The sequence below is a fragment of the Oryzias latipes genome, chromosome 3 (assembly GCF_002234675.1).
Source record: "Oryzias latipes chromosome 3, ASM223467v1".
Classification (NCBI taxonomy): Eukaryota; Metazoa; Chordata; class Actinopteri; order Beloniformes; family Adrianichthyidae; genus Oryzias; species Oryzias latipes.
In genome coordinates this window covers 12,839,128-12,863,189 of record NC_019861.2, presented here as the reverse complement: position 1 = coordinate 12,863,189, position 24,062 = coordinate 12,839,128, and the positions used below count along the sequence as shown (strand labels likewise).

The window sequence follows — 24,062 nt, the reverse complement described above, 5'->3', positions numbered from 1 at the left end:
CTCTTTGCTCAGATGTTGTTTGGGTCAAGCGTATTTCAGAGGTTTGCTCTCTCAATTCAACTGTCTCTCTCTGGAGCTGACAGGGGTTCTCCAAGCCAGATGTGAACCCAGAGAAAAGGTAAAACTTGCTCTCTGTGTTGGTGCTTTTTTTCTTCTTTTTTTTAGCTTGCATACTCGATTTGCACATTTTTGAGTCTACACATGTACATTGTTATAAACAATAGAATACATTCAGCCAGCCCGCCTACAGAATTTGCCTGTACTGACAGGACTGCACTTTATATTGATAACCGAGGAATAACTTTTTAATCCAAACAAAAGAAATCTTAGGCTGTGATAAATCCTTAAGTGTCGTTATTTAAAAAAAAAATGTATTTATAATTTCTGGCATTTTTCACACAATGCTCTAGTTGATACATATTTAATTTTGAATCCCTAAGAGGATCAATTAGGCTTCATTATGTTACAAAATCCATCATAACATCAATAAATTCTAAAATTGTTGAGAAAAGTATAACATTGGTTTCCAAACAGACGTTTTTATTAAAATCCAAATCTCAGCAAAAATAACAGGTCAAAGTTGAGATTACAGACATTTGAAAAGCTTTGGTTGGATAACAGGATTATTGTTGTTGCTGATACTAGACTAAATAAATAGATCATTTTACAATGCATTCTTCGGTTTCAGGTGTGCTGATCACAGTGTGTAAGCAAAATACAGTTCTCTCGTTCCCCTTCACATCTTGATATGCTTAACAACAGCTCCATCAATGGCAGAATAAAAGCAAAATTCATGTGGTTCACATGGAGGTTCTGCTCCTCGAGATGCTTCAGGCACCAAATCTCAGACAAAACCAACTAGAAATGCTTGTAAATATTGCAAAATTCACCATCTGATGGATCTGCTGGATTGCCTGTTGACACGTTACCAAAGAGACTGAATAAGCGTTTGGATAGGAGTTTATTTTGAGGTCGATTATACCCTCTCTAGTGGAAACAAACCCTTGAAGACAGCTTGCAAAACTCAGCCTCAGTTCTTTCACAGTAAAGCAGCAAGGTAGAACGATGCACTTATTAAGGGAAGTTTAACATACAACAAATCAGCTTTATATAAAGAAAAGCCCAAAAATGAAATTGTATTGCAAAGACCGAGATAATGTTTGTGAAAAAATGTACTTGTAAAGTAGATCATGCTTTTTATGGTCTAAATGGTTTATTGTTGAATTGTCTGACTTGTATAATGATAACGCAAAAACCAAAGAATATCTCTTTATAAATAAATATGTGTTCTGATAGAGTACAAGGTTACAAAAAGGATTACATGGCCCAGCATTATGTGCTCACTTCATGATTATTCTGGATAATTTTTCAGCAGCACATTAGCATTTAGAAACAGGCCTTTAATAATGAAAAGGTCAGTGAGCAGCTGCAGTCCTCGGATGTTTGAAAGACAAGACATACTTGTCTCAAACAAACGTTCTTTCCCTTTTTTTTGTTTATTTGACTATTTACTGTCATACTTTAATAACTGGATATCCTGTGTTCATTCACTGCGTCTTTGTTTAGTTTAGTGAGTGTTTGACAACTTAAAAATAGAGATAAAAAAGACAAGTCCAGCTTGCTTCCTCACTTCTTGCTCAATAGCAGACTGCATTCTGAAAGTTCTGTTCACTGTACCGGCGTCCTCTTCTGTTAGGCTTTGAATCCACTTTGGATTTAAAAAAAGAAAAAGAGTCGTGGCCATTTGGAATATGACATTCTGTTTAGAAAAAAGCAAAACAAAAAACTACATTGTTTGTATGGATTTGTAGTCTTCAAATATTCTGAATAAATTGTAAGACTGTTTCTACATTTATGGGTCTCAACATATTTTTTGAGATTAATCTGAGAATCTAAATGAATCTATCAATGATCCAAATGTTTCTGGTGTAACAATAACAACATGTTTTTAGTGTTGAGCATGTTCTTGGTGACGTTTACCATTTTACATGTGACTCAAATCACTCCCAATTTCTATCCCAGTCCTTCACTTCTCACTCCAGCCTCATCTCCTGTTCCTTGCAGTTGATTGGAATGAAATGAGAGGATTTAAATTTCTTGTTGTTCTTTTTTCCTCGTATTGGCTTTCCAGTTTTGGACAAAGTTATGAACAGTTCTGTGCCGTTGTTAGTCCACTTTGTGGAGGAATAGGCGCTGTAGTAGTTTTCTAGAAAAATCTCTTTGAAGCTGCAGTTTTCATTGTAGATCCTCTGTAATGGAAACATATTAAATCATTGCTGGAATGTGGTTTGGAGTTACCAATCTTTAGTTTTACAGTTAATTCTCAGTATATGTGATTCAAATTGATATTTTTGCCAAAGGCTATCATTTATAGAGGACTTACAGAGAAAAAAAAACCTTACCTTGCCTTGCAGCTTTCCAGCTTTATTCATAGCAATATAATACTGACTCTTTACACCTTTGATAGCCATGCCTCCCTCAGACACAGTTCGGATCTCCAAGATGCCTGCCAGACAGTCAGACAGTTAGTAAAAAGGGACACATTGCAGGACTGATAAGAAACTGTCAAGATTTATCCTTCACTCCAGCTCCAAAGTGCATTCAACATTCATCTTCATCAGCAAAGGAGTTGAGAGTTCCTGTGATTAATCAGTGCTCTCTGCCTTTGTTCAAGTCTTGTTAACTTGTGTAGGTGGCTATTACACAAAGCCAAGTCCATGATATTGCACATGCGAGCGATAGATTGGGCCTCTCTCCACATGGATAGAAAAACTAAATCCTTGCAAAAACCTGGCACACTATATTTTAGGCCAGCATATCTGTAGGTAAGTAAGAACATTCAATACGTTATGTTGTTTTGTGAATATTAAGTTATCAACTTGTGAAAAAAGGAAAATTGCTTGGCTTTCTAAAAGTTCTTTGCTCAAAAATACATCTACAATCTTTAGATGTAAAACTCAAAAAACCTAACGAAAATATGTGCTGTCATTACGGTATAAATAGTAATGGAAAAATGCATTTTACATATTTGAAATATAGCTAAATGCTTCACTAATTATTGTATTGTTTCTCCCAAGTTTTTTTTTAATCTTTTCATCAAAGTTCATAAAACAGACTAACTTTGAATCCTTTTCTTTTTCAACACTAATTCAAGAACAACAACAATGACCATGCGATTTACTGTTTAATATTTTTCAACATCACATATCTTGTATTTTTTCTGGAATTCCTTAATTTCACAGACAGAAAAAATAGCTAACTTCTGGTGTGACTTCAGAATGACACAGAGCAGACATGCATTTTGGTGTTTTGTCAAATCACAAACAGATGGCAGTCTCTCTGTTTTGGAATTCTTGTCTGCTCTGCTCTCAGTTTTTATTTGACAAAATTTGTTTGCCTTTTGGGTGCATGATTTGACTCAAGAACTGAATTTCTTTCCTTAATGTTACTCCATTTTTGTGTATCTCAAATCTATATTTTGAGTATTTACTGTACTAAAAACTCACCTACATTACATATTTAAGAGCAGAGTTAGAAATAAGACACATTTTCACAAACCCATATCATTTAAATGCTGTTTCTAAGAGTTACGCAACTATCAACATATTGAGTACATTTGACATCCTTTAGGTTACATAACAACAACAACTGGTGAATATTTCTGAATTCTAAACAACTTTTTGAACAATTTTTTAAGCTTGGATTGCCAGTAAAACTGCTGTAAATAGGGTTCCAGGAACACAATTTTCTTTGACAATGGTTGCTTCTCACGATGTTTATAGTAGTTATACATCATTTTTGTGTAACAGAACCAAAACAAGTTTTAATTAAGTGTTGAAAAGGTTGCCACATCTTTCTAACGGTTTTCCTTATTCTTATAAAAACAACAAACATGGAAACTGTTTTTAAAGTTCAACATTCATTAGTATTCAGAGCAACATCAAGCTCAAAATACAGATGACAAACCAAAAATGAGCCAAAGTCTGCGATAAATCCTAAAATTACCTTGTGATGGGACATCTAATGCACTTTGTGTTTAATCCAGAATTTTAAATCAACAATATTCCTCTACAGGTTTTAATTTAAGACATGAAACAAGTTTTGTTTGCCAAAATCAGGCTGCTTTTAGGAACCCCAACCAGCGCTTCCTCTGATCTCCTTTGGTTTACATGATAAAACATCAATTATCAAGGCAAAACTAACAGTAGAGCTTCAGCTATTGGCCTGACCTATTTAACTTGACTAAAAAACCTTGGCTTAGCGTTTAAAAAAATGATACGAGGAAAAGGTTGATAAATGACGGTACATGTTTGAAAAGGTTTTGAGAAATGGAGAGAGATGATTGCAGCACAGAAAGCTTTCGAGGCCAATGCTGAGCTGGCTGCTCTCCTAAAGAGGGAAAAATATGTCTCTCCATCTAAACAAAGTTGTACAGTTTTCTGCAATTCTTTCCCTTCAAGATTATTTTTAGGGGTCATTTGGTGTTTTGCGGAATTACCTTTTTTTTACCAACTCCTGTCAAGGAAAACATTTTTATTGAAATTACCTTAAAATGTCCTTTACATTAATGTAAATGTTGCACTTTACAGAAGAAGATTTAATGTCCATGACCTTTCATCTGGGAGGGTCCAGAAAGATAGGGCTTTCCAATTGTGAGAAATTGGACTGCAGTACCATTTTCAGACACTGTGGGTCAGGGTTACATATTTCTTGAACCAAGACAGCCGTCAAGTTTGATGTGGTTTGATAGTTTTCATGTAATTCCCACAATTCTGAGTGAAATGTAAAGACAAGTGGCAGGCATGTTTCTAAGCCCCATTTTACCAAAACCCTAGTCTAGACCTACCCTCCAAGACTCTTTAAAGTCAATGTTTCTGTTAGACTGTTCTAAGAGGGTTTTCATTTTACTTAATGATTTCTTCACTCATATTAACCTAAATAGCAAAAGACGTGAGTTTGGAAAGAGCAGAAGAAACGTTTAGTGTAGGATTCTATGGTATATGATAATATCAAAAATTAAAAAAACAATATGTTTCTTTTACACAATTTGTCAACATGGATTAAAATATACATAATACAATAACTAATTTTTTTAAACCGTTGATCCACGGGCAGCTTCGAGCCAAACTTATTTTTCTCTCAAATAAAACAATTAGCCCCAAGTTGTTGTTCTATTTTTTCTGCTTTACATTGCTAGTTGTTGCACAACCATCCTCATAATGAGGTAGCTCTAGTTCAAGTCAGAATTCCAAGCTCTGCTGCTGTCAGATTAGAGGAAATGATAAGTAGCCAAAACATCCTCACTATGACTGAGACTTCTAGTCATCTCTGTAAACATGAACTTTGAGAAACCTTGGTCACAAGCAACAAAATGGCCATTCCTTGTAGTTTGTAGCAGGTCAATTCTGTCATAAATTAGTTTTATTTGTACTTAAAATGAAGCTTTTAGGTAAATCATTTTTTATGGGAGATTGTTGCTAATAATGTGTAGGTAAGAAAATAAAAAACGTATGAGATAGTAAATCATTCTGACCCAATGTGATTCGCTGCAGGTGACCCTGGGGTCACAGGGACCTGACACTTTTTGGTTTGATAGAATCTCTGGTTTATTTGATTACAAATTTAGGCTTAGTTTTGACCAGCCAAGACCTCCATCTGCTTAACTCCACCTCAGTTACTTATTAAGCTTAAGAAACATTTTAGGTGCAAAAAAAAGTGATTCCTTACTGTAGCAGTTGGTGCGATCTTGAGTCCCACTGATGTTTCCGGAGTCATCGATCTGTAGGAACCAGTTTGTGGCACTGAACAACTGTCGGATGCGCACATCTCCTCCCTCCATGTAATCATAGTTCCTTGTGTGGCGCTCATGCTTGGAGCAGTTCTTGATGGCAGCCAGTTGCTCTGGAGTGCAGTCACCATAGACTACACACACACCACCAAACAGGAAGATTAGATGCAGGTAGAGTCCAGAGAACAGATTTTGAAGGTTCCGTGTCAGCCTCCATTTGCGCATTATAATGCAGTACAGTGGGGCTCAGTGAACAACATACTGAAAGAAATGATAGAGAGCTGTATGCTGTCCCTCAACACGCTGACCCCCTGACCCCTAATTTTTGACCTTGGGGTCCTCGTTTCGCGAGCAGGAATTCCTGGTGGTATGTGTGAGCTTTCGCTGGTCAGAGCAGGAATTCCTGGTGGTATGTGTGAGCTTTCGCTGGTCAGAAGTCTCACAAAAGGACGGCTGATAGTAACAGGAGAGGATGTCTCTAGTTAGTTGTCTGTGACGGTGTGTACTGACCACTTCATCCTTTTTGAGATCACAATTGATGTCATAATCCAAGTTTTAAAAGTTGTATCAGATGCCGCTGTTAAAAACAGAACACTTGTTTAGTTTTTGATAAACATTGCACATAATATTTGAAAAATAAAACACAATTAAATAATTTTCTGAAATGAATAATGTTTAAACTATGTTTTTATGGTGTTTCGCGATAGTAAATCGGAATCAGGCTAGTCTACACTGACGCACACATGGCGTCCTGTCTTAAAACTGAACCAATACAAATATTGCATCAATACTGCTGTCAATTGGGGGGCAGGTCTGTCATCTCTCCTGTCAGCACTATTTCAGTAAATGCAATATTGTATTTCTCTTTCAAATAAAACAATATTTTGATGACTTACATGTGCTCTGAGTGTTGACAAGAGTTTCCAGAGGTTTGTGCCTTTAGAGCCTGAATTTAAATCTGTCGAATCCTTAGAATAAAGCGGTAGCGGTGGACCAAGCCTGGGGATGCAGTACAGCGGAGCAGGAGCTGGCAGTTTCTGTCAAATCCTATGTATGCTTCCCTGATCTTGGTAGGCTCAGTCTGTGCATCCTCCACTGTTGCTGTGCACTCTGCTTAGATAAATGCCTCCTGCTGACCTCACTTTAGAGCAATTAGATCCCAACCAGTCAGCTGTCCCTGGCGGAGATGCGGTGGAGAAACACCCTCTGCCTGCCTCGCTGTCACTCACCCACCCGGCATGAGAGGGAGCTATAAACTCTGGAATACCAGACTTTTCCTGGTATGTGCCCTCAACTACTTTGAGAACTTCAAATCCACACTCATTGTTGCAGAATTTGCTGCGGCATCTGGTAACATCACGTTAAAAAGAAGGTTCAGGCCAATCTTTTAATGACTCATGCTCTCCTCAAACATGATTCAGACATCTGCCATGATGACAAAGCTTTTAGAAATCTGTTATTGCTCATCTCCTGGGTTATTGGGGCTGCACTGAGGCATTGATAAGACTTTATTGAGCTGAAAAACTTCAAAGAAGGTCCTCAATTCTAATTCTTATCGATCCTAATAGTGGGAAGCAATAAGTTATGTTTGGCAGGTCTCCACCCAAGAAGAGAAAAACAGAAGACACTGCTGCTTGGAGGTAGACATTTATACGTCAGGGGTCGTGCACTCTTTCACTTTTCGTGTTTGTATTTGAAGACATAATTTATTGCCCCACATACCTGGCCTTTCTTTAGACCTGCCACTTCAAAAGTTTATGTGGACCCTAATGATTATTTCTCCTGGGAAGGTCAGGACTGCAGCCAGAGAGTGGATGGCTTTAGGCTGCAGCAGGTCTCCGTCTCATTTCTTGACTGGTGGTCGTAAAGACCTTTCAGTTACCGGTCAGACTTGTTCGGCTGACTCTTTCATCATCTTAGAGACATTCTGTGCTGCCACAAAGCCGCCATCAGTGTCTGAAAGTGTGTGCATGGGTGAATGGGACTGTGACTGTAGAGCGCTTTGAGTTTTAAAGCAAGGAAGAAAAGGGCTATATAAGTATATACGATTTACCATTCACCTTGTGCTCTTGACTTCTGAATGCATTAGCAAAAGAAATATCACATTTGCAAACACCTTATTTTGAAAACCATGACCAAATAAGTTACCCTCTTTTTAAGAAGTTTGAAACCTTGCCTGGAATTTGACACTGGGACTCTCTGAAGGCTTTTACTTCTCAATCCCTTTTTAATATGTATTTATTTGTTGCTATTATATATGTCTCAAATATAAGTATATGTCTGAAATAAAATATTGTCATTTTCGTGTAGCCAAATATGTTTGCAGAGCTTATAGTTGTACATTTCATATGAGGGAAATGAGTGATGAATAAAAGTAGGACACCTTACTGAACGGTTGTTGATGTCCTCACCAGAGAATGAGCTATAATAAGGAAAGCCTCAGCGAAACAAAATCAAAAGCTAATTTTAGTTGGCTTCACATAGGTCCCTGTGCTTTTTCATTGTAGTGTCACACAAATTCACATAAAACATACATTAATTATTGATCCCAGTGAGGAGGATCCATCTGATCAGGCACTGTAGTGTTAATAACAAACTGCCTTTAATAGCTAAGGAATACCTCCAGGTTTCTGGTTTATAAAGCTAATCATGAAAGGATTGTTTAATTATTTCCTCTTGTCTTTTAACTGAAATTATTTTAAGAGAATGTTATTCCAGTTTCATGAGCACTCTACTGGTTCCCAGTTTATTACAAAAATCTTTTAAAAGTTTCACCTTTTCATTTTAGTGCTTTATATAGCCACCTCTGAACTTTGTGAATTTTACAAATCTACACAAAGTTTTATTTTGTTTCTGCATGATTTTGCTTAGTCATGGATTTCTTTGATGACTTTGATGACCATGTTCTTTCATATGTTTCAGGGTTTATACATACAGTTGAGACAAATTTTGCTGTAAAGAACTTAGTTGTTTTTTTCCTGAAATGTGCTATTTAAGAAAACATTACTTCCTTACAGCCATTCAACCATTATCACTGTTTCTTTATATACATTGGTTGATTAAGACAACTCTCCATAGATTAATTTGATTGGTTGTCTCCAGAGATGGGTTAAGAAATCAATCTTTTCTCCTCTTTAGCTGCAGGTGTTCCTTTCAAAGTGATGCAGTGAATAGTGTGTTCAACCAGTTAGTCCTGCTATGAGTTGTTTCACTGTCAGTACTTCTGTGGTTTGTTGTTCTAGTAAAGTATGTTACCATCTTGAACTTCAGAACCCTAAAGACCAGGTGGGACTATGTGGAGGCATCCTGGAAGCTCTCTTTGATGCTTACCCACGAAAGGCCATTCTTCTCTCATTCTCATTCTTCCCTGCAGGTATGAAAAAGCAAAAGCTAGTTCTAATCATTTTTTAATTTATGTATTCCAAAGATATACATTTACAAATAGAAGTTAAATAGATAAAAGGTATTTGTTGTAAGCTATCTGTAAAGGCAAAAGTTACAAAACTCAGTTTAGTTGTAGCTTGTCCGACATGTTTCTCAGTCTTGATTGCTTCTTTTACAGTTTATAGGTGAGCTGTGGCTCAGCTGACCCTGTATGATGAAAACGTTGTAAATTAGATGGCTGTACTCAGTGTTTTAGCACATTTTAACGCCTCCCGAGTTAACGCCTCTCACATTTTTATGACCACATTTGGTTGCTTAAAGATCGTCTTTGAGCTAAAATGCACACTAATATAGCATGTCCTCAGAGTAATAATCGAGCTCCAACAGCTTTTCCGAGAATTCAAAAGTTCACACTTGTTTTTTGTGTTTAGGTTCTCATTATGTTACTCAATCTCCTTTCCTCTTTATGACCAGACCTTTGACTTTCAAATATTCTCTTTAAAGTCTTTTACCTAATTTACAACTAAATGCTGTTTTCTTTAAGGAGGATTTATTTTCTCCAACTGCTTGGTAATGAATAAACATTTATATAAATCTTTACTTGCTATTTAGACCATTTGTAGGGTCACTTTGCTCTGGAACACAGTAAAGGACAATTCAAATGGACTCAAACCACCATCTTTTGTCTTAGCTATTAACTGTCCTACCTCCTATTCTGTAACAACCCATCCACCCATTTTCTTAACCTGCTGTATCTCTTTCGGGGTCACGGGACTGTCAGAACCATTCCTGGCAACTGCTAGGTGAATGCGGGGTACACCCTAGACAGGTCGCCAGTTTGTCGCAGGGCCACACAATCACAGACACATGCCTTGGGGCAATTTAGAGCCCCCAATTAACATATGAAGCATGTTTTTGGACTGTGGGACGAAGCCAGGATGCCCGGCGAAAACTGATGCATGCACAAAGAGAACATGGGAGCTCCACACAGAAGGGTCCCAGCTTGAACTGGAACCCAGGAAGCGAAAGTGCTAACCACTACCCCACAGTGCAGCCCCTTTAACAACCTCTTTTTCTACATTTTCGTATTTCTTTCACCGTGTCAAATGTTTTTGGACATTTTTTAATATAAAGCTGAAACTGGATTTATGATCTGCTTAATCTTAATTTTAATTTTACATTTTTTACTTAAAAATCAACTGAACTGAGCAAAGAAAAAAAATTAAATGTTTAATGTTTACGAGAAATTAATAATTTACAGAAAAAGAAAACTTATTTGGCCTACAAACATAAAGGCCATGAAGTTCATTGAGAATTGTTATTGGAATCATTATTGCATTAAGGGGTGGACTAGAGATTAAGCTGTTTTACTAAGTATTGCAGCAGCTGTTATTTAACGCATCAAGTAGCACATGTCGTTTTTAGAAATTACACATACCCTGCATCTGGGTGCTCACAAATCTGCACTTGATGCTGCATGTGTGTGCAGGGAGTTTGGTTTTATAGGCTCGATGGTTGGCTGCTGCTGTTTCAGGATCAAAGGAGCAGCTCCGTCTGGAGTTTACAGTAGCATAGGAAGTGCAGTGGCCGTGAGGCAGGCACACAAGACCTGCGTGAGTGAGCCTCTTTAAACCTCAATGACTATATGTCTTCATTCCCATCTGTCTGTCTTTATTTACTGCATCTCCCCTTTTTCTTTTTATCTGTCAGCCATTTTTACTTGTGTGATGGACAAAGGATAATCTTACACCTCCTTTTTAATTTATTCCTACTGTACAGATAAAGCCAGTGCGGGGTCTGGAAGCTTTTAGATGATAGTGGTTTGACACGCAAATGTGTAAACTCACCATGAACTGGAATCACATTCCAACTCCAAATCCACACTACTATACCAGCTCGAGTTCCTTGAGCCTCTAAGTTTGTCTGCCAGCTTCAGATGGGTGAACACAAGGGTGGTCTTAACATTGTTGTTGGAGGTTTTCCATTGTTTCCCACAGATTTATGCAGTCCAAGACATTTTTTTCAGAGATCCATCAGGAAAAAAATAATAGTTTTTTTTTTTTTTTTAGTCAACAACATTATGGGCCAACATCACACACTCAAACAATTTAGATACCCTTGTACTGTTTTTCTAAATCAAATCCAATTGTGGTGTTTATTTACCCACTCACCAGATAGGCAGTCATCCAATAAGATGTTTTCAGTCCTGTTGGGCACGACAGAATTATAGCTACCTGATTTATCCCTGTGATATTACTTGAAAGCCTCTTGTAGTGTTACGACAGAAAACTACATTCAGAATTTATTGGGCACTTTTCACTAGTTGTTCCACTCTTAGTACAGAGACATCTGCCTATACACGATATATGCTGTCAACACTCTAAAAGCATTCCTGGAGTGAGGAGAGCCTCCATGTCTCTGTTTGTGGATGCTCTTTACCCTGTCTTCTGGTGATACGGCTGTATTTATGTAGGGAGAATGCATCATCACAAAGGTCACGCTATTCTTAGGACTGTTTCAGACTGTTTGGTTTTAGATTTTGCATTCTAAATTCCATTATAATTGGGGATCTCTTGGGATCCTCACAACTTGAGCTCCAACTAAAAATAACTTTGTTGCTATCAAACGTGCATTTTCATGCATGCGCCGTACAACTAACAACACAAACACAAAAAAGGCTTGGAAATTAGGCCAGTCTCCGCAGATTTCTTACACAGATTAAGCCTGTGGTGAAGTGCATTTTTGGACACACACATTAGTGCTCACCCAAACAGAATGTTTTGACTGTTGAGGTTGGTATTACCATGAGAGGGGTTGTGCAAAGAGAAATGCTTGATCTGCAGCAGGAGACTTTGCAGAATTCACACATGGACAGATGCCTCACATTTCCAGTCTATCGGGCTCTTTAAGGCATTTCCGCCTGGGTTATGCTGACACATCTGGTGCTGTGAAACACAAATTACTCCTGTTACTACCACATCTGTCCAACTGGAGGTAGCATAGTATGAATTCCAAATTATTGTCTGTGTATTCCAGCAAATATTTCTCAAAGAAATTTAATCAAAAAGTGACCAAAGGCTAAGTTAAGTTTTTAAGTGCATTTTTAGTTTGCATCCTTTTTTTCTTTTTGGAATTTTTTTTCAAATTAAATGATTTAGATTAAAACACATCTTAAAATTGACAAAAGTAACAATAAATAAGAATTACTGAAAGACAGTCAATCAAAACCTCACCTTGAATTTTTGTTTAACAGTTATCAGAAAAAAATGAAACAAACGTAAATTAATAAAACTGCCTAAGACAAAAGTGTGAACCGCACAATTTTGTACCGTTTTTGATCTTTGAACTGGTTAAGCTACGTTTACATTGCTCTCTGCTACCGCACTTAAGCGGTGGCTTCAAATATTAAGTTGATGTAAACTTATGTACCGTAAATACACGTTTCAGACTTCTGTGTTAAAAATTCTTGCATTCACGCATGGCTGTGCAAGTTTTAATGACCGTTTTGGGCTCTATTTACAAAACACATGGCCATTGAACGCAAGTTGTAAGTTTAATATAGTCGAACGTTGACCATTAAGGGACTCTGGGTAGTGACGTATGGATGTCTTTCCTTATATTTCCCGGAAGAGCCAACCATTTGAAAATTGATCATGGGGGAGAAATTATTTGTTACGTCCACAAAGGTACAGATCTAGGGCTGCAGTGTACATAACATAAACACACACAATGAATGACATTTAAGAGTTTTTATTGAAGAGGAGACGGGGAGGTAGGGACCAAGGTTGGGCTAAAAGAATGAAATAAAGAAAACAAAACACGGCCTAACTGTCACTGCTCTAAAACAGAACCAGAAAACAAAAGTCTCACTGACTTATCTAAAAAGAGGTGATAAAACCAACTTACCTAGTGTGTTTAACAGAAAGCAAGCTACATGAGGTGCAGGGTACCCTGTCTTACCTGTCCACAAACCTCCCAAATTCTCCAACATAAAGAGCTGTTCACATTCATCTGGGTTGTGATCCAGAAAGAGTTCTGCCCTCAAGTGATCCACAGGAGTTTACATGCTGGTGCCTGGTGGCTGGCTCTGGGGCCTGACTGCACAGCTCAGGTCACCGCCAGGTGTCTTCACTCACAGGAAGCACATACAGAGGAAGGAGAGAATAAAGGAAAAAACAGTGAAAAAGCCCTGCATGTAACAATATAATTCCAGGCAGTTGTGACCATCTTCAGATCATTGAAGGGGGGCATCCAGAAGTCACAGCCAAACTCCAATGAGCGATTCACATTCCCCACGATTTGATTCAAACTTCAATTTTTGGGTCACGGTTTGTTTCGGTTCAATGTGTGATTGGTACAGTGTTCCCTCGTTTATCGTAGGAGTTACATTCTAAAAGAAATATGCTAAAGGGTAAATCCATGAAGTAGGATTACAGATGTTTTAAGGCTGTAAAACTCCCCACGACACACTTTATATGCGTTTCTCAGATAGACATGACGTTTTCACCCTCTTCTCTCTTGTTTAAACACCTTAAAGCTCAAACCTTCATAGAAAAATAATCCCAGCATTATAGAATGAAAACCATGATCAGACAGTGATTGAAGATTTATGTAACTCTGGCAACTGAATTCATTCTGTTCAAGTAACAAAACACATAGGAGATTGTCTACAGCCAATCAGGACGCAGAACACGGTGGGCTGTAAAAAAAAAGAAACAAAGCATGCAAAATTGCTCTGGAAAAAAATGCAAGCGAAAGTGAGACCACGAAAGGGGAACTGTGATATAACAAGGGAACACTTTACTACAATACAACAACAAAAACACAAATACAGAAAAATACATTTTAAAATCAGCAAAAAGCAATGTAGAAAAACCTTTCAGTTGGATTATAACAAGCTTATTAAGCTTATTGTGGGCCATACAGGATCAATATTGGGACATCATTAAGATATATAGCTTTTCCCATTGTAAAATTTAAAAAAAGATTACAATATTTTTCAGCAGTTCTTAGTCTAATATGTTTTATTTTACTTGTTGCTAGGCATAATTCAGTTTCAAGGAGTTTCAGTGTGTCAGGGCTCGTGTAATCAGCCTTGTTAGAGAATGTGAACTGGCATTGTGGCTTTACCGTCAAGGGAATACACTGATCCCATCTAATGCAGGAACAGCTGTTGGGGATCATAGTCTTAACTATACTCCATATCTGCTCGTGTATCAGGAAAAGCGGAGCCTTGCTTATGAAAACATTCTGTACCTAGCAGCTTTAAAAGAGACGGAGGTTCTATAATAAGCACTTTTAAAGTTTCGGAGTCAAAACAGTGAGGAGTTTACATAACCTCTAATTCAGTTCATGTTTATAACTTTGAAGCACAACGCATGGAGAAAGGGTACCAGATGGTTTCTGTTGTATAAATATGTCAATTATACACCCTGTAATTTTTCAGTAGCTTTTAACCAATTTCTTTGTAGAACAAGAACCTTGTAGTTTGCTTTATAATTTATTGTTTTCCCTTCCTAATTCACAATTGATAATTGTTGAGCTGCAGAAGAATGCACAATTTCAGACACCAGAAATGATTTGAGTTCTTGTGGAGATATGTGAATTTAATTTATTTTTAATTTGATTTTTTTTTTTTTACATTATATTAAATCACATGTTTTTAATCTCTGTCTGTGAATGCAGGCAGTGTCGACTTATCCCTCTCAGGAATGAACACATGGTTTAAAGTTGGGTGTACTTTGTTTTATTACTTATATTAACCAGGATGGACTAGACTAGGGGGATCGTTCACATTTATTTTAAGCACAAACTTCCTAAACTAAACTGAACCCATAAAGACCCAGACTAATTTTCTTGCAAAATGAAATGATGTAGAATACAGCACAAACCAAGGGGACCACTAAACACATTTCTATTTCACTGATCTCACCATGGATTCTTACGGATTAATCTGCAAACACTTGCAGAATTATTAGTGTAAATTCATGTTTTTACGGGTTAATCATGTTTTCCTTCATGCTACAAGCAAATTTGATCACAAATAAAAATTGGGGTCTAGCAGTTATTCTCATTTTACTACTTTAAATTAAGAAACAAAGATCTACAGCAAACAGCTGCGTTTATCATTTTGTTTTGAAAATATTGCCCTGCAGAGGACACAAAGATTAATTAGTTTGACCTGAAATTGCAAACAAGTTCGTGCTCCGAATCTTTAATGTTCAATGAGTTTTGCCACCAGATAGCTACAATTTGGATTACCAAAGTCCTAATTTAATTTAATTTAATCTAAGATTTATTGGGATTTGATAAAATATTAATTAAGGTGTAAAATATTACTTCTAAGAATTTTTTGTTAAGAAAAAAAAGTTTGCATAACTATTGATTTAAACCATAATAATAGTAAAATTACTTAAATTAAGAACTACAAAAGGCTTTTTTTGCAGGGAATTTTTTTTCAAATGAGATTGATTTCTTTAGTAAATTCTCTTTCTCAACCAAAGATAGATAAGATTTAATAAACAAACAAACAAAAGAAACAGCGTAACTGAGGCCTTTTTGTTCAGTCTTCTATAGGTCATTATTGTTCACTTTTGGTTTGTTGCAGGTTCCCCATAGCCAAAGCTCATCAGGTTCAAATTTCCAATTAATCAACTATTTTAACTGGTACAAAGTGTATTAAAGTCAACGTTTCTCTGTTGGTCACCACCAGATCCACACTTGTTCTCCATCTCTGTCATGTTCAGGTTAAAAGGTTGTCACGTTTTACGTGCATTTAGCTTTCTTTCCTAACACCATATTAAAATTATTTCCCTGACCTGTTTGATTTTAGGAAAGAACATAGTATGTCTCAACTTTGAACTGCGAGTCTGTTGTTGAACAACAAGTGCAAAATGAAAAATTCAGCAATGATCTTATCTGTCAGTTTGACTAATCAGAAGAGACATAAATCAGCAGTGATAGGATGTAGCTTGAAACTGTTACAGTTGGTAAAAAAAGGGGAAGGAAGAAGAATCAACCTGCAATACAGTGTATATGAGCTTGTTGAACTAATATAAAGTTATATAGTATAAAGTTAATGATAGCATAAAGACGTATAATACAGGAAAATCAATTAATTATGATATATTGGTCTAAGATTGCTCTTTATGCACATTTTGGTGACAAAAATATAAGAAACAGGTAATTAAGAACAAAATAAACCAGTGTTCAATAACTTTTGACAATCTGAGTTCAACGGGAAAATGCAAACACAAGTAATGAAAGGCAACATCGGTATTCAGGTGTGTAAATGAATAATTGTATTAATGAATATCAGCACCCAAGTTAAGTAAAAAGAGACCCAAACATGTTATAGTTAAACAAGTATGCTACAGTAAGTGTTGGTAGAATTCTGTCATTTTCCTTAAAACTGGGTCCCAGCTTTTTTAACGCAGCACTTTGTTTTTCAATTACCCTCAATTTTTGCAGCATTTGCTAAGAACATGTTGTGTATCTCTAGTCATGCAGGCAGTGAGCAGTTTTTTTTGTTTTTTTCGTACAAAAGGTGGTGTTAAATCCCTGCGTGACACCTTTTTATACAACAAGGCGTAGGATTCTAATAAACTGCCATGAATCGTCAAGGTGAGGCCCTTTAAACATCAGCGTCTTTATTAAAGATGTATTAAGGCTTCAAAACAGTGGGGTGCAATGATAATAACCTGTATGAGGTGTAAACACAGCAAGCGTGGTAACTCCATAAAAGCATTCATATGTGGGGGCTTTAGTGAGTTAAACAAAGCACGTAATGAACTTGGCAAGAAGCTGCTCTCAGCAATTAGTGTAGGTGTTGTCAAACCTTCAATAGGTCAATTTTTTGAAATGTTGGAATACAGTTACATAAATAGGAACTGGCATAATAACGCTAAGCGATATTAATTCATTTTTTGTTCAGTTTCTGTATTTCGAATTCTGTCGATAATGTATTTCCTCATTTAGTTATTTGTATTTTGATTGAAAAGATAATTATTAATTTCAGGGGGTGAGATTACATTTTAAGGCAGAATTTTTCATGTTTGTGATGTCAGGTTTAGATATAACGGCATAATATTATGCCTGCAAATCTGTTGGTGTGCTTCTTTCGCATGTCTTTTTTTGTTGTTTGGTTTGTAATCTCATTGCACTTTTACGAGTGGAACAAAGTTTGTAAAGAAGAAGCATGCATATGACGATGGCTGCACCTGTTGGACAGAAATCACAAGGGTGGAGAAAAACAACTGCCAACAGATAAGGAGGTCTTGCGTGCAGCACTTGTTGGGATAATTATTCTCCTTTTACAGTCATAATTTCTGGGAATCATTTTGAATTTCCAGAGCAGCTGTTTCAAAGTGTTTTAACATGTTCTGCTTGCTGCTTCGTCTGCAGGGTTCTTCATCTCTGCTGTGTCTGGGGAACAAACAGTTTCATTCTAATGATATAAATTAATCAAAGATGGGCTATGACTTTTTATTTCTTAGAGCTTCAACTTTTCAACTCATAATCGAACAAAATAATAATCATCATGGATTGGATTTTTCTGCATTTTTCCAGAAGCTCAAAGCACCTAAAATGTATGTCCATCATTCATTCACTCCTCATTCATACGTAGTGATTGTGAGCTACTGATGTAGCTACAGCTGCCCTTGGGAAAATTGACGGACAGCCATTCCCATCACCATGGCTGACCTGCTCAACTACCTGAGCTACTGCCGCCCCCAAAAAAGTATTCCTAAATGAATCCCTAGTCACATGCACACATACTGGGGTTGACCTGTATGGGTGCTGCGAGTTTTTGTATTCTCCAGACCTGTGGATGGTCTTAAACAGCTGTGTGGCTGCATTTTAAAGAGGAGCACAGGTGTGTCTTGCAGTCCTCTGACTTGTGTGTGTTAGTGTATCTCGAAGTATTTGTAAGAATATTGTAGGCGCACTTAGGATGTATGGGTAATGCTATTGTACGGTGCTCTTGCTCCATACTCCAGGCATTCGTAAGGTGCACGTATTGGCTCCTTACTTACTGTTTGCAAATGCTGCACGCACAGGGTGTGCAATTAGGACGCCCACACAAGCTGCACTCTAATTATCTAATTTCTTCATTTCTAACAGTCAGACTGCAAGCACAGGGTGCATAAGGAGTGTGCAATCCAATGCACTTTAACATTGGCAGTGGGGTTCATCTGGAGCCCACAAGACAGTGCGCTGAACCTTTTTTCTTCAATGATTTATGATCTTCCCTGGTGTCCATGGATTTCATGAAATCAGAAGAACCAGAAGTTCACATACACCACATAAACACACAAATATACTTTGTTTTCTCTTACATGTTGTTAAGTGTTTGATAAGACCTGGTGCCCACAACATGTCTGTAAAAACAATGTGCATGACTATTTTTGCTCAACAGAGTCACAGAGTGGTCTACAATCAAAAAATGTTGTGTGAGCCACCTGCATACCCTGTACAAGTCATTCTTTAGGTAAGATACAGGTAGATACCGCCTGTATCTACCTTTAAGGGAATTTAGACTAAGTCATAAACCTTACCAAGTTTGTCTGAAAGTAAAGTAAGATCATCTTTTTTGTTTGGTCTGGGTAAGTTTGGCTGACTGTATTTGCAGACTACATAGGAAATTAACACTGATCTGTTGTTTTCAAACCAAACAAGTCAGGTGTGAATACCTACTTAGAAACTTATAACATGCAGCAGCACTTTGTTTTTTGCAATAAAGCAAACCATTTAACTTACAGTGCCAGTGGTTCCAGATGATCTGTGCTGAAGCATGCAAGTTTTTTGGCTTTTGCCTACAAAACATAGTGGTGGTGTTGTGCTAATGCAGGGGGTCTGCAACCTTCAACACTTCTTCAAGTCAATTTCTCCCTGACAACAATCTTATAGTAGCCACAAAGTCTGACTTCCCCCTTTAGAAAAATAAGGCACTGATTTGCATTTATGATGAAAAACACAAATGAACATTTTTCTGACATAAATAAAATATATTCATAAAGAGAACAGTTTTTGAAATAGAAAATAGTTTATAACATGACTTCCTTTAAAAAACAAACCCTCTGTCACAGGAGATCATGTCAATGCAACAAATAAAAACAAATAAAAGTAGTAGGTTGTGTGATATCTTGAGTGATTTAAGAACAAAATAACTGTGTGCAGTTTAATTTATAGTTCTTGGCGCATTTCAGCCAGAAGTCTGTAAATCTAATGAACTAAAATTAAATCAGAGCTAATTAGGTGACCTTTACCATATTTTCTGACCATACAGCACATGAAAAATCCTTGAATTTTGATCAATAATAGACACATAGATGATGATAGTCAGATTTTTTTCTCATTATTATCAGTGTAAAATCAAAAAACACAATGCCACTTTGTAGGATTTTTACGAGCATGCATATATGTTCAAAAATATTATCTGAAGGAGAATCCATTTGAGAACAAGTATGATTTTCATTTGTTAAAGACGCAGACAGAGGAGAACAGAGGAGGAGGCAGTAAGCATAGTCTATATATGACAGAGTAATCAGCTTCCTTTCCTGGCAATGTCTACTAGAAAAGCAAACAAGCATCCCAAAAAAAGATTTGTGATCTTAATTTTTCTTCCTGTAATATAAAGCTACATAAAAATCCTTCAAAGAAGAAAACCTCTTGGATTCGCCAAGTCCTCGCATAATCTTTTCATATCTTCTGGCTTATGGGACTGTAGCCGTAAGACTGATAAACTCAGATGTTGGCTCATGAGAAGAATCTCTGTGGTGTGTGTTGTAGTGAAAAATAAGAACTTTTTTAAGCATTCCTATTTATACAACATACAGTATATTAACTAAAGGCTGACAAGATCATAATAGTCACACAGACTAGCAGTCTTTCTTGCTGTAAACCCTTTTTTGTTTGCTCGTGTCTCATACACCACACAACCAACCCCAATCAACATGACCAAATTGTTGTGGATGCCAGGACAGACACATATGCTGTCTAGACACATAGCAGAACTCAACTATACAGGCAACCTGGGTTTTAGCACCTACTGCCTAAACCACTTAAGCTGACTCATGTCCCATACACCGCACAACCCCAAGCAACCTGAACAAACTGTCATGGTTGCCTTGAAATAGCTGCGAAAGTAGGTGTTTGGGCTTAAAGTCCCACTCCAATCATCTTTTGATGTTTTTTGGAAGCATTCCCAGTGGTCTTGTAATTCTGAATACACTATTTTCAAAAACCTGTTATTTTCTTGGACATACTTTTTGCAGAGCAGCAGGAGTACATCAGAAATTCACTGCTGAGTTGCTCATGGGACTGTTGGGGTGGATGAAGACCTGCGCTCATTTCCATTGATCCCTTTGTTTACACGCTGTCCCACTAGCTTACAGCCTTTACAACCCAAAGCCAGCATTAACAGTGCAACAAAAATGGTGAGCAATGTTGGAGCTATCCAGTTGTAGAGTTTTTAGCCAGAAACCATCTCAGATGAGAAAAACGAAGACGTACATGGATCTTCTTGTCTATAAGTGGATGCATCAGAATGAAGCGGAGTAGGGAGCTTGCGGCCCGCCGATTGTAGCTTGTACGTTATAACTACAAGCTGTTTTAAACTGCATTTTTTGTCAACTCCTGATTCGCCATGATTTGAATAAAGAAATACTAGGAAATGCAGTTTTAATCTTAGTTTTCTTTGTATATTGGCCATCATAAAAAAATGCAACAAGAACATGTCAAAGCACCATTTTCCTTGGAGTGGGTCTTTAAACAAGCTGAGGTCTAGTCAATTTCCACATGATGTATCCATGTGGTTTCATTATTTGACAAGCACAGCACAGTTCTAAGTGGTTGTAAGATAATTTAATGCCCTCTTTGAGTCTACTCCCAGTTTCTCTGTAAAGATAGATGTCTTTTTTAATGTCTTTTTAATAGCGAAAGTGGGAAACACAGATTTGAGCTGATTAAAAGACGTTTACATTGGACAGAGAACAAATACATTACCCATGTTAAATAATAAAGTTGTTAACCCACAAGGAAGGCTCTCCATGTGTTCTGTGTGATTGGCCTTGACTTTTTGATGTAAAAAGCTTTTTATATACTTTGGCCTCACATCAGCTTTTCCTGGCAATCTTGTAAAAAAAAATTACCTCCCAAGTTTTACAAATCAATACTTTAAACTCTCTCTGACTTCTCACTGTTATGTGCTGCAATTTATTTTTGTGAGGTTAGAGTTCAGATATTTTTTGGAGAGTGTGTTTCATTTAAGTCCAAAATTGCACATGAAGCTGAGTCATGCCCCACAGGAAAGAGTCCAGACAGAGGTGGATGGACTGGAGCTGTTCCTGTGGTGGGCAGGTGTTGTCTTGAGCAAAGACGTGAGTGTGTGTTTCAATGTGTGGGAGCCAGCATGCAAGTGAGGGGTCAGGCGGCAGTCCAAAGGAAATAACCCGTGAAAAGTCGGGTTTTGAATTGGCCTGCTGTTGAACACGAGGTGTGCTGCTGTCATCTTCTTGAACAAAACAAACAAGTAAACGCGCTGGGGCAACATGTGTTTCTGTTTACCTGACACATCTGCCAAAACGAATTAGTCATAAAAGCACTTCGACTGTTTATCAAGCTGCCACTCTGGTTAGTGATACAGGATGAACAGAGGAGACAGTTTTGAAGGGACTTTTTAAAATAATAGCCACAAGAACATAGGGAAAGTCAAAGGATCACATTTTGTAATAAGAATGGAAAGGAAAACTGTTTGTTACATTTGCAATTTTTCAAAACTCAATGATTAAATCTGTTACTTCAGAAATGCTGCTTTGGCTGTTTAAATGAAAAACACTATGAAGCACACTTAAAAGGCTTAATTAAAAAAAAAACAAAAAAACGACAGTGCGCCTTATATGCCGTAGCACCTGGATACATTCTGGTTTTACTTACTGATGTCCAAGTGTTTTTTTAAGGTACTCAGCGTTCTATTAAAATGTCAGCCTGTTTTTTTTTAAGAGTTGCGAAGAAGGTTGGGTGTTACTGTAAATATACAAACATGGCTAATGTGTAACTATTTTTTAACATGTTACTGAATTAGTGTGGTCACAGTAAATTTTGTTTTAACAGTATCAGTCTGTTTTTTGTGTGTCGCACAAGGTTAGGTGTTGGAGATATTGTAAACACGCTTACATGGCTAATGCTTCTAGCGAGGCTAGCGCACAGCTTATTACAAACCACTTCTAGAATTACTGTGAACACAGTCATTAAAGTCGGACTAACTTACAGACTCTGACACTTGTCTCGCTTAACGCGCCTTACAGTTTGATGCGCCTTATATATGGCATGAATTCGAAATTAGACCCTTCATTAACGGTGCACCTTATAATCCGGTGAACTCAATAGTGCAAAAAATATAGTTGTCGGGAACCAACAGTGTAGGATCCAAAAAGCAAGATGCTGGGCCCTTAGACAAGACAAGACAGAGGGACTAACAGAAAGGTGACAAAGCAGATGACGTGATCATTAAGAAATGAAAACCAGATACTGAATGAAGACAGCTATGATCATTTACCTGGTGTGACTGAATGGATAAACTTGAAAACAGAGCATTACACGAACCAAAGAAATAAATCGGACAAAATAGAATCTAAAAACACAATCCTCACAGTAGTAATACAAAAACTGAAACAACTATGTAGGGAAAACAATTACAAAAAGCTGACATACAAACTCATATCAGTAAAGCATTTCAACCATTCTTATTTCAAAACCCAACAGTAATCACTGTAAAAGGTTTCTCAAAAATGATCCTTATTAGAACCTGAAGGTTTCATAACACAACATAAGGTGTGAAGGAGCATGAGCCAGTCATATGACGTGTATCTATTACCCAAACGCCTTTTATGAAATAGAGTTAGGCAGACAGATAAGTACCTGGGGACTCCTGAGGCAGACACGCATTGTGGATTCAAATACTTGTCTTTTATTTGGCTTGAAATGTGGGTCTTGCCACGCACCCTGTCTAGTGTACTAAAGAACTGCTTGGGAGTGGAAAGGTGACCAGGGATGATAGATTGCAGGAAGAGTGAGGGGGATTAGCTGCAGGTGTGCAACTGTAACTGGATACAGAATGAACCCTGTTACAGCTCCACCAGGTGGACAGGGCATATAAACAAAGACAGAAACAACTCACAATTTAATGCCCTGTTGTAAATACAGCTGATACTGGCCAGCGTCTCTTTGGCCATCATATCTGCTCCCCGCCGAAAAGAAAAAAAAAAACCAATAACCTGAGCTCCCTCCCTCGCTGACATGCTGTTTTTATTAACCAAAGAAGACATTGTTCCCTCTATTTGAGATGATGACTGAGTGAAAGGATAAAAAAGTGAATAAACAGCCCTGGCTAAATGAAAGGATAGCATGAGTTTACAGATTAGTCCTTCCCAAAGGGCAGAAAAGCCTGTTTCACAATGTGCTTTTACTCAGCCCATATCTTGAGTTGCGTGAGAAATTTCCATATCTCACACACTCTTGTAAATCACAATTGAACAGTAGTAACTCAGAGAATGAACTTCAAACACGTCTGTTTTCAATTTGGGTATAGGGGTCTTGCCAAGGCTGGGGCAGCCTATGAGACCACCCCCTCAGTGCAGATTTACTGGCCTCGTCACCTCTTAAGACTGCAAGGGCGTCTGTCCAGCTCCCTTCACACTGGGACACATGTCTCACACCTCTGGATGGGGGTGGTGTAGGAAGGTGTCAGAAGTCGGTGGGAAATATTAAAACTCGACAAAAACAAACTCTGATGACATGCCTCCAGAAGAAAGAAAACAGTTTTTGTGTAAGCATTACATTTTTTTGTTTTTTGTTACTTCTCACTTAAAACGGATTCTACTCTGCAAGT

At 37.4% G+C, this 24,062-nt stretch overlaps 1 protein-coding gene across 1 annotated transcript; it reads right to left on the bottom strand.

Moving 5' to 3' along the window:
* Nucleotides 1-523: 523 nt before the first annotated feature.
* fgf7 (fibroblast growth factor 7) lies at nucleotides 524-6,927 on the bottom strand. Its single transcript, XM_011488287.3, has 4 exons — nucleotides 6,685-6,927; nucleotides 5,728-6,365; nucleotides 2,403-2,506; nucleotides 524-2,249 (listed from the first exon to the last, which is right to left on the bottom strand). Exons 2-4 carry the CDS (start codon nucleotides 6,011-6,013, stop codon nucleotides 2,034-2,036), a joined length of 606 nt encoding a protein of 201 aa, XP_011486589.1. The 5' UTR covers nucleotides 6,014-6,365; nucleotides 6,685-6,927; the 3' UTR covers nucleotides 524-2,033.
* Nucleotides 6,928-24,062: the final 17,135 nt, after the last annotated feature.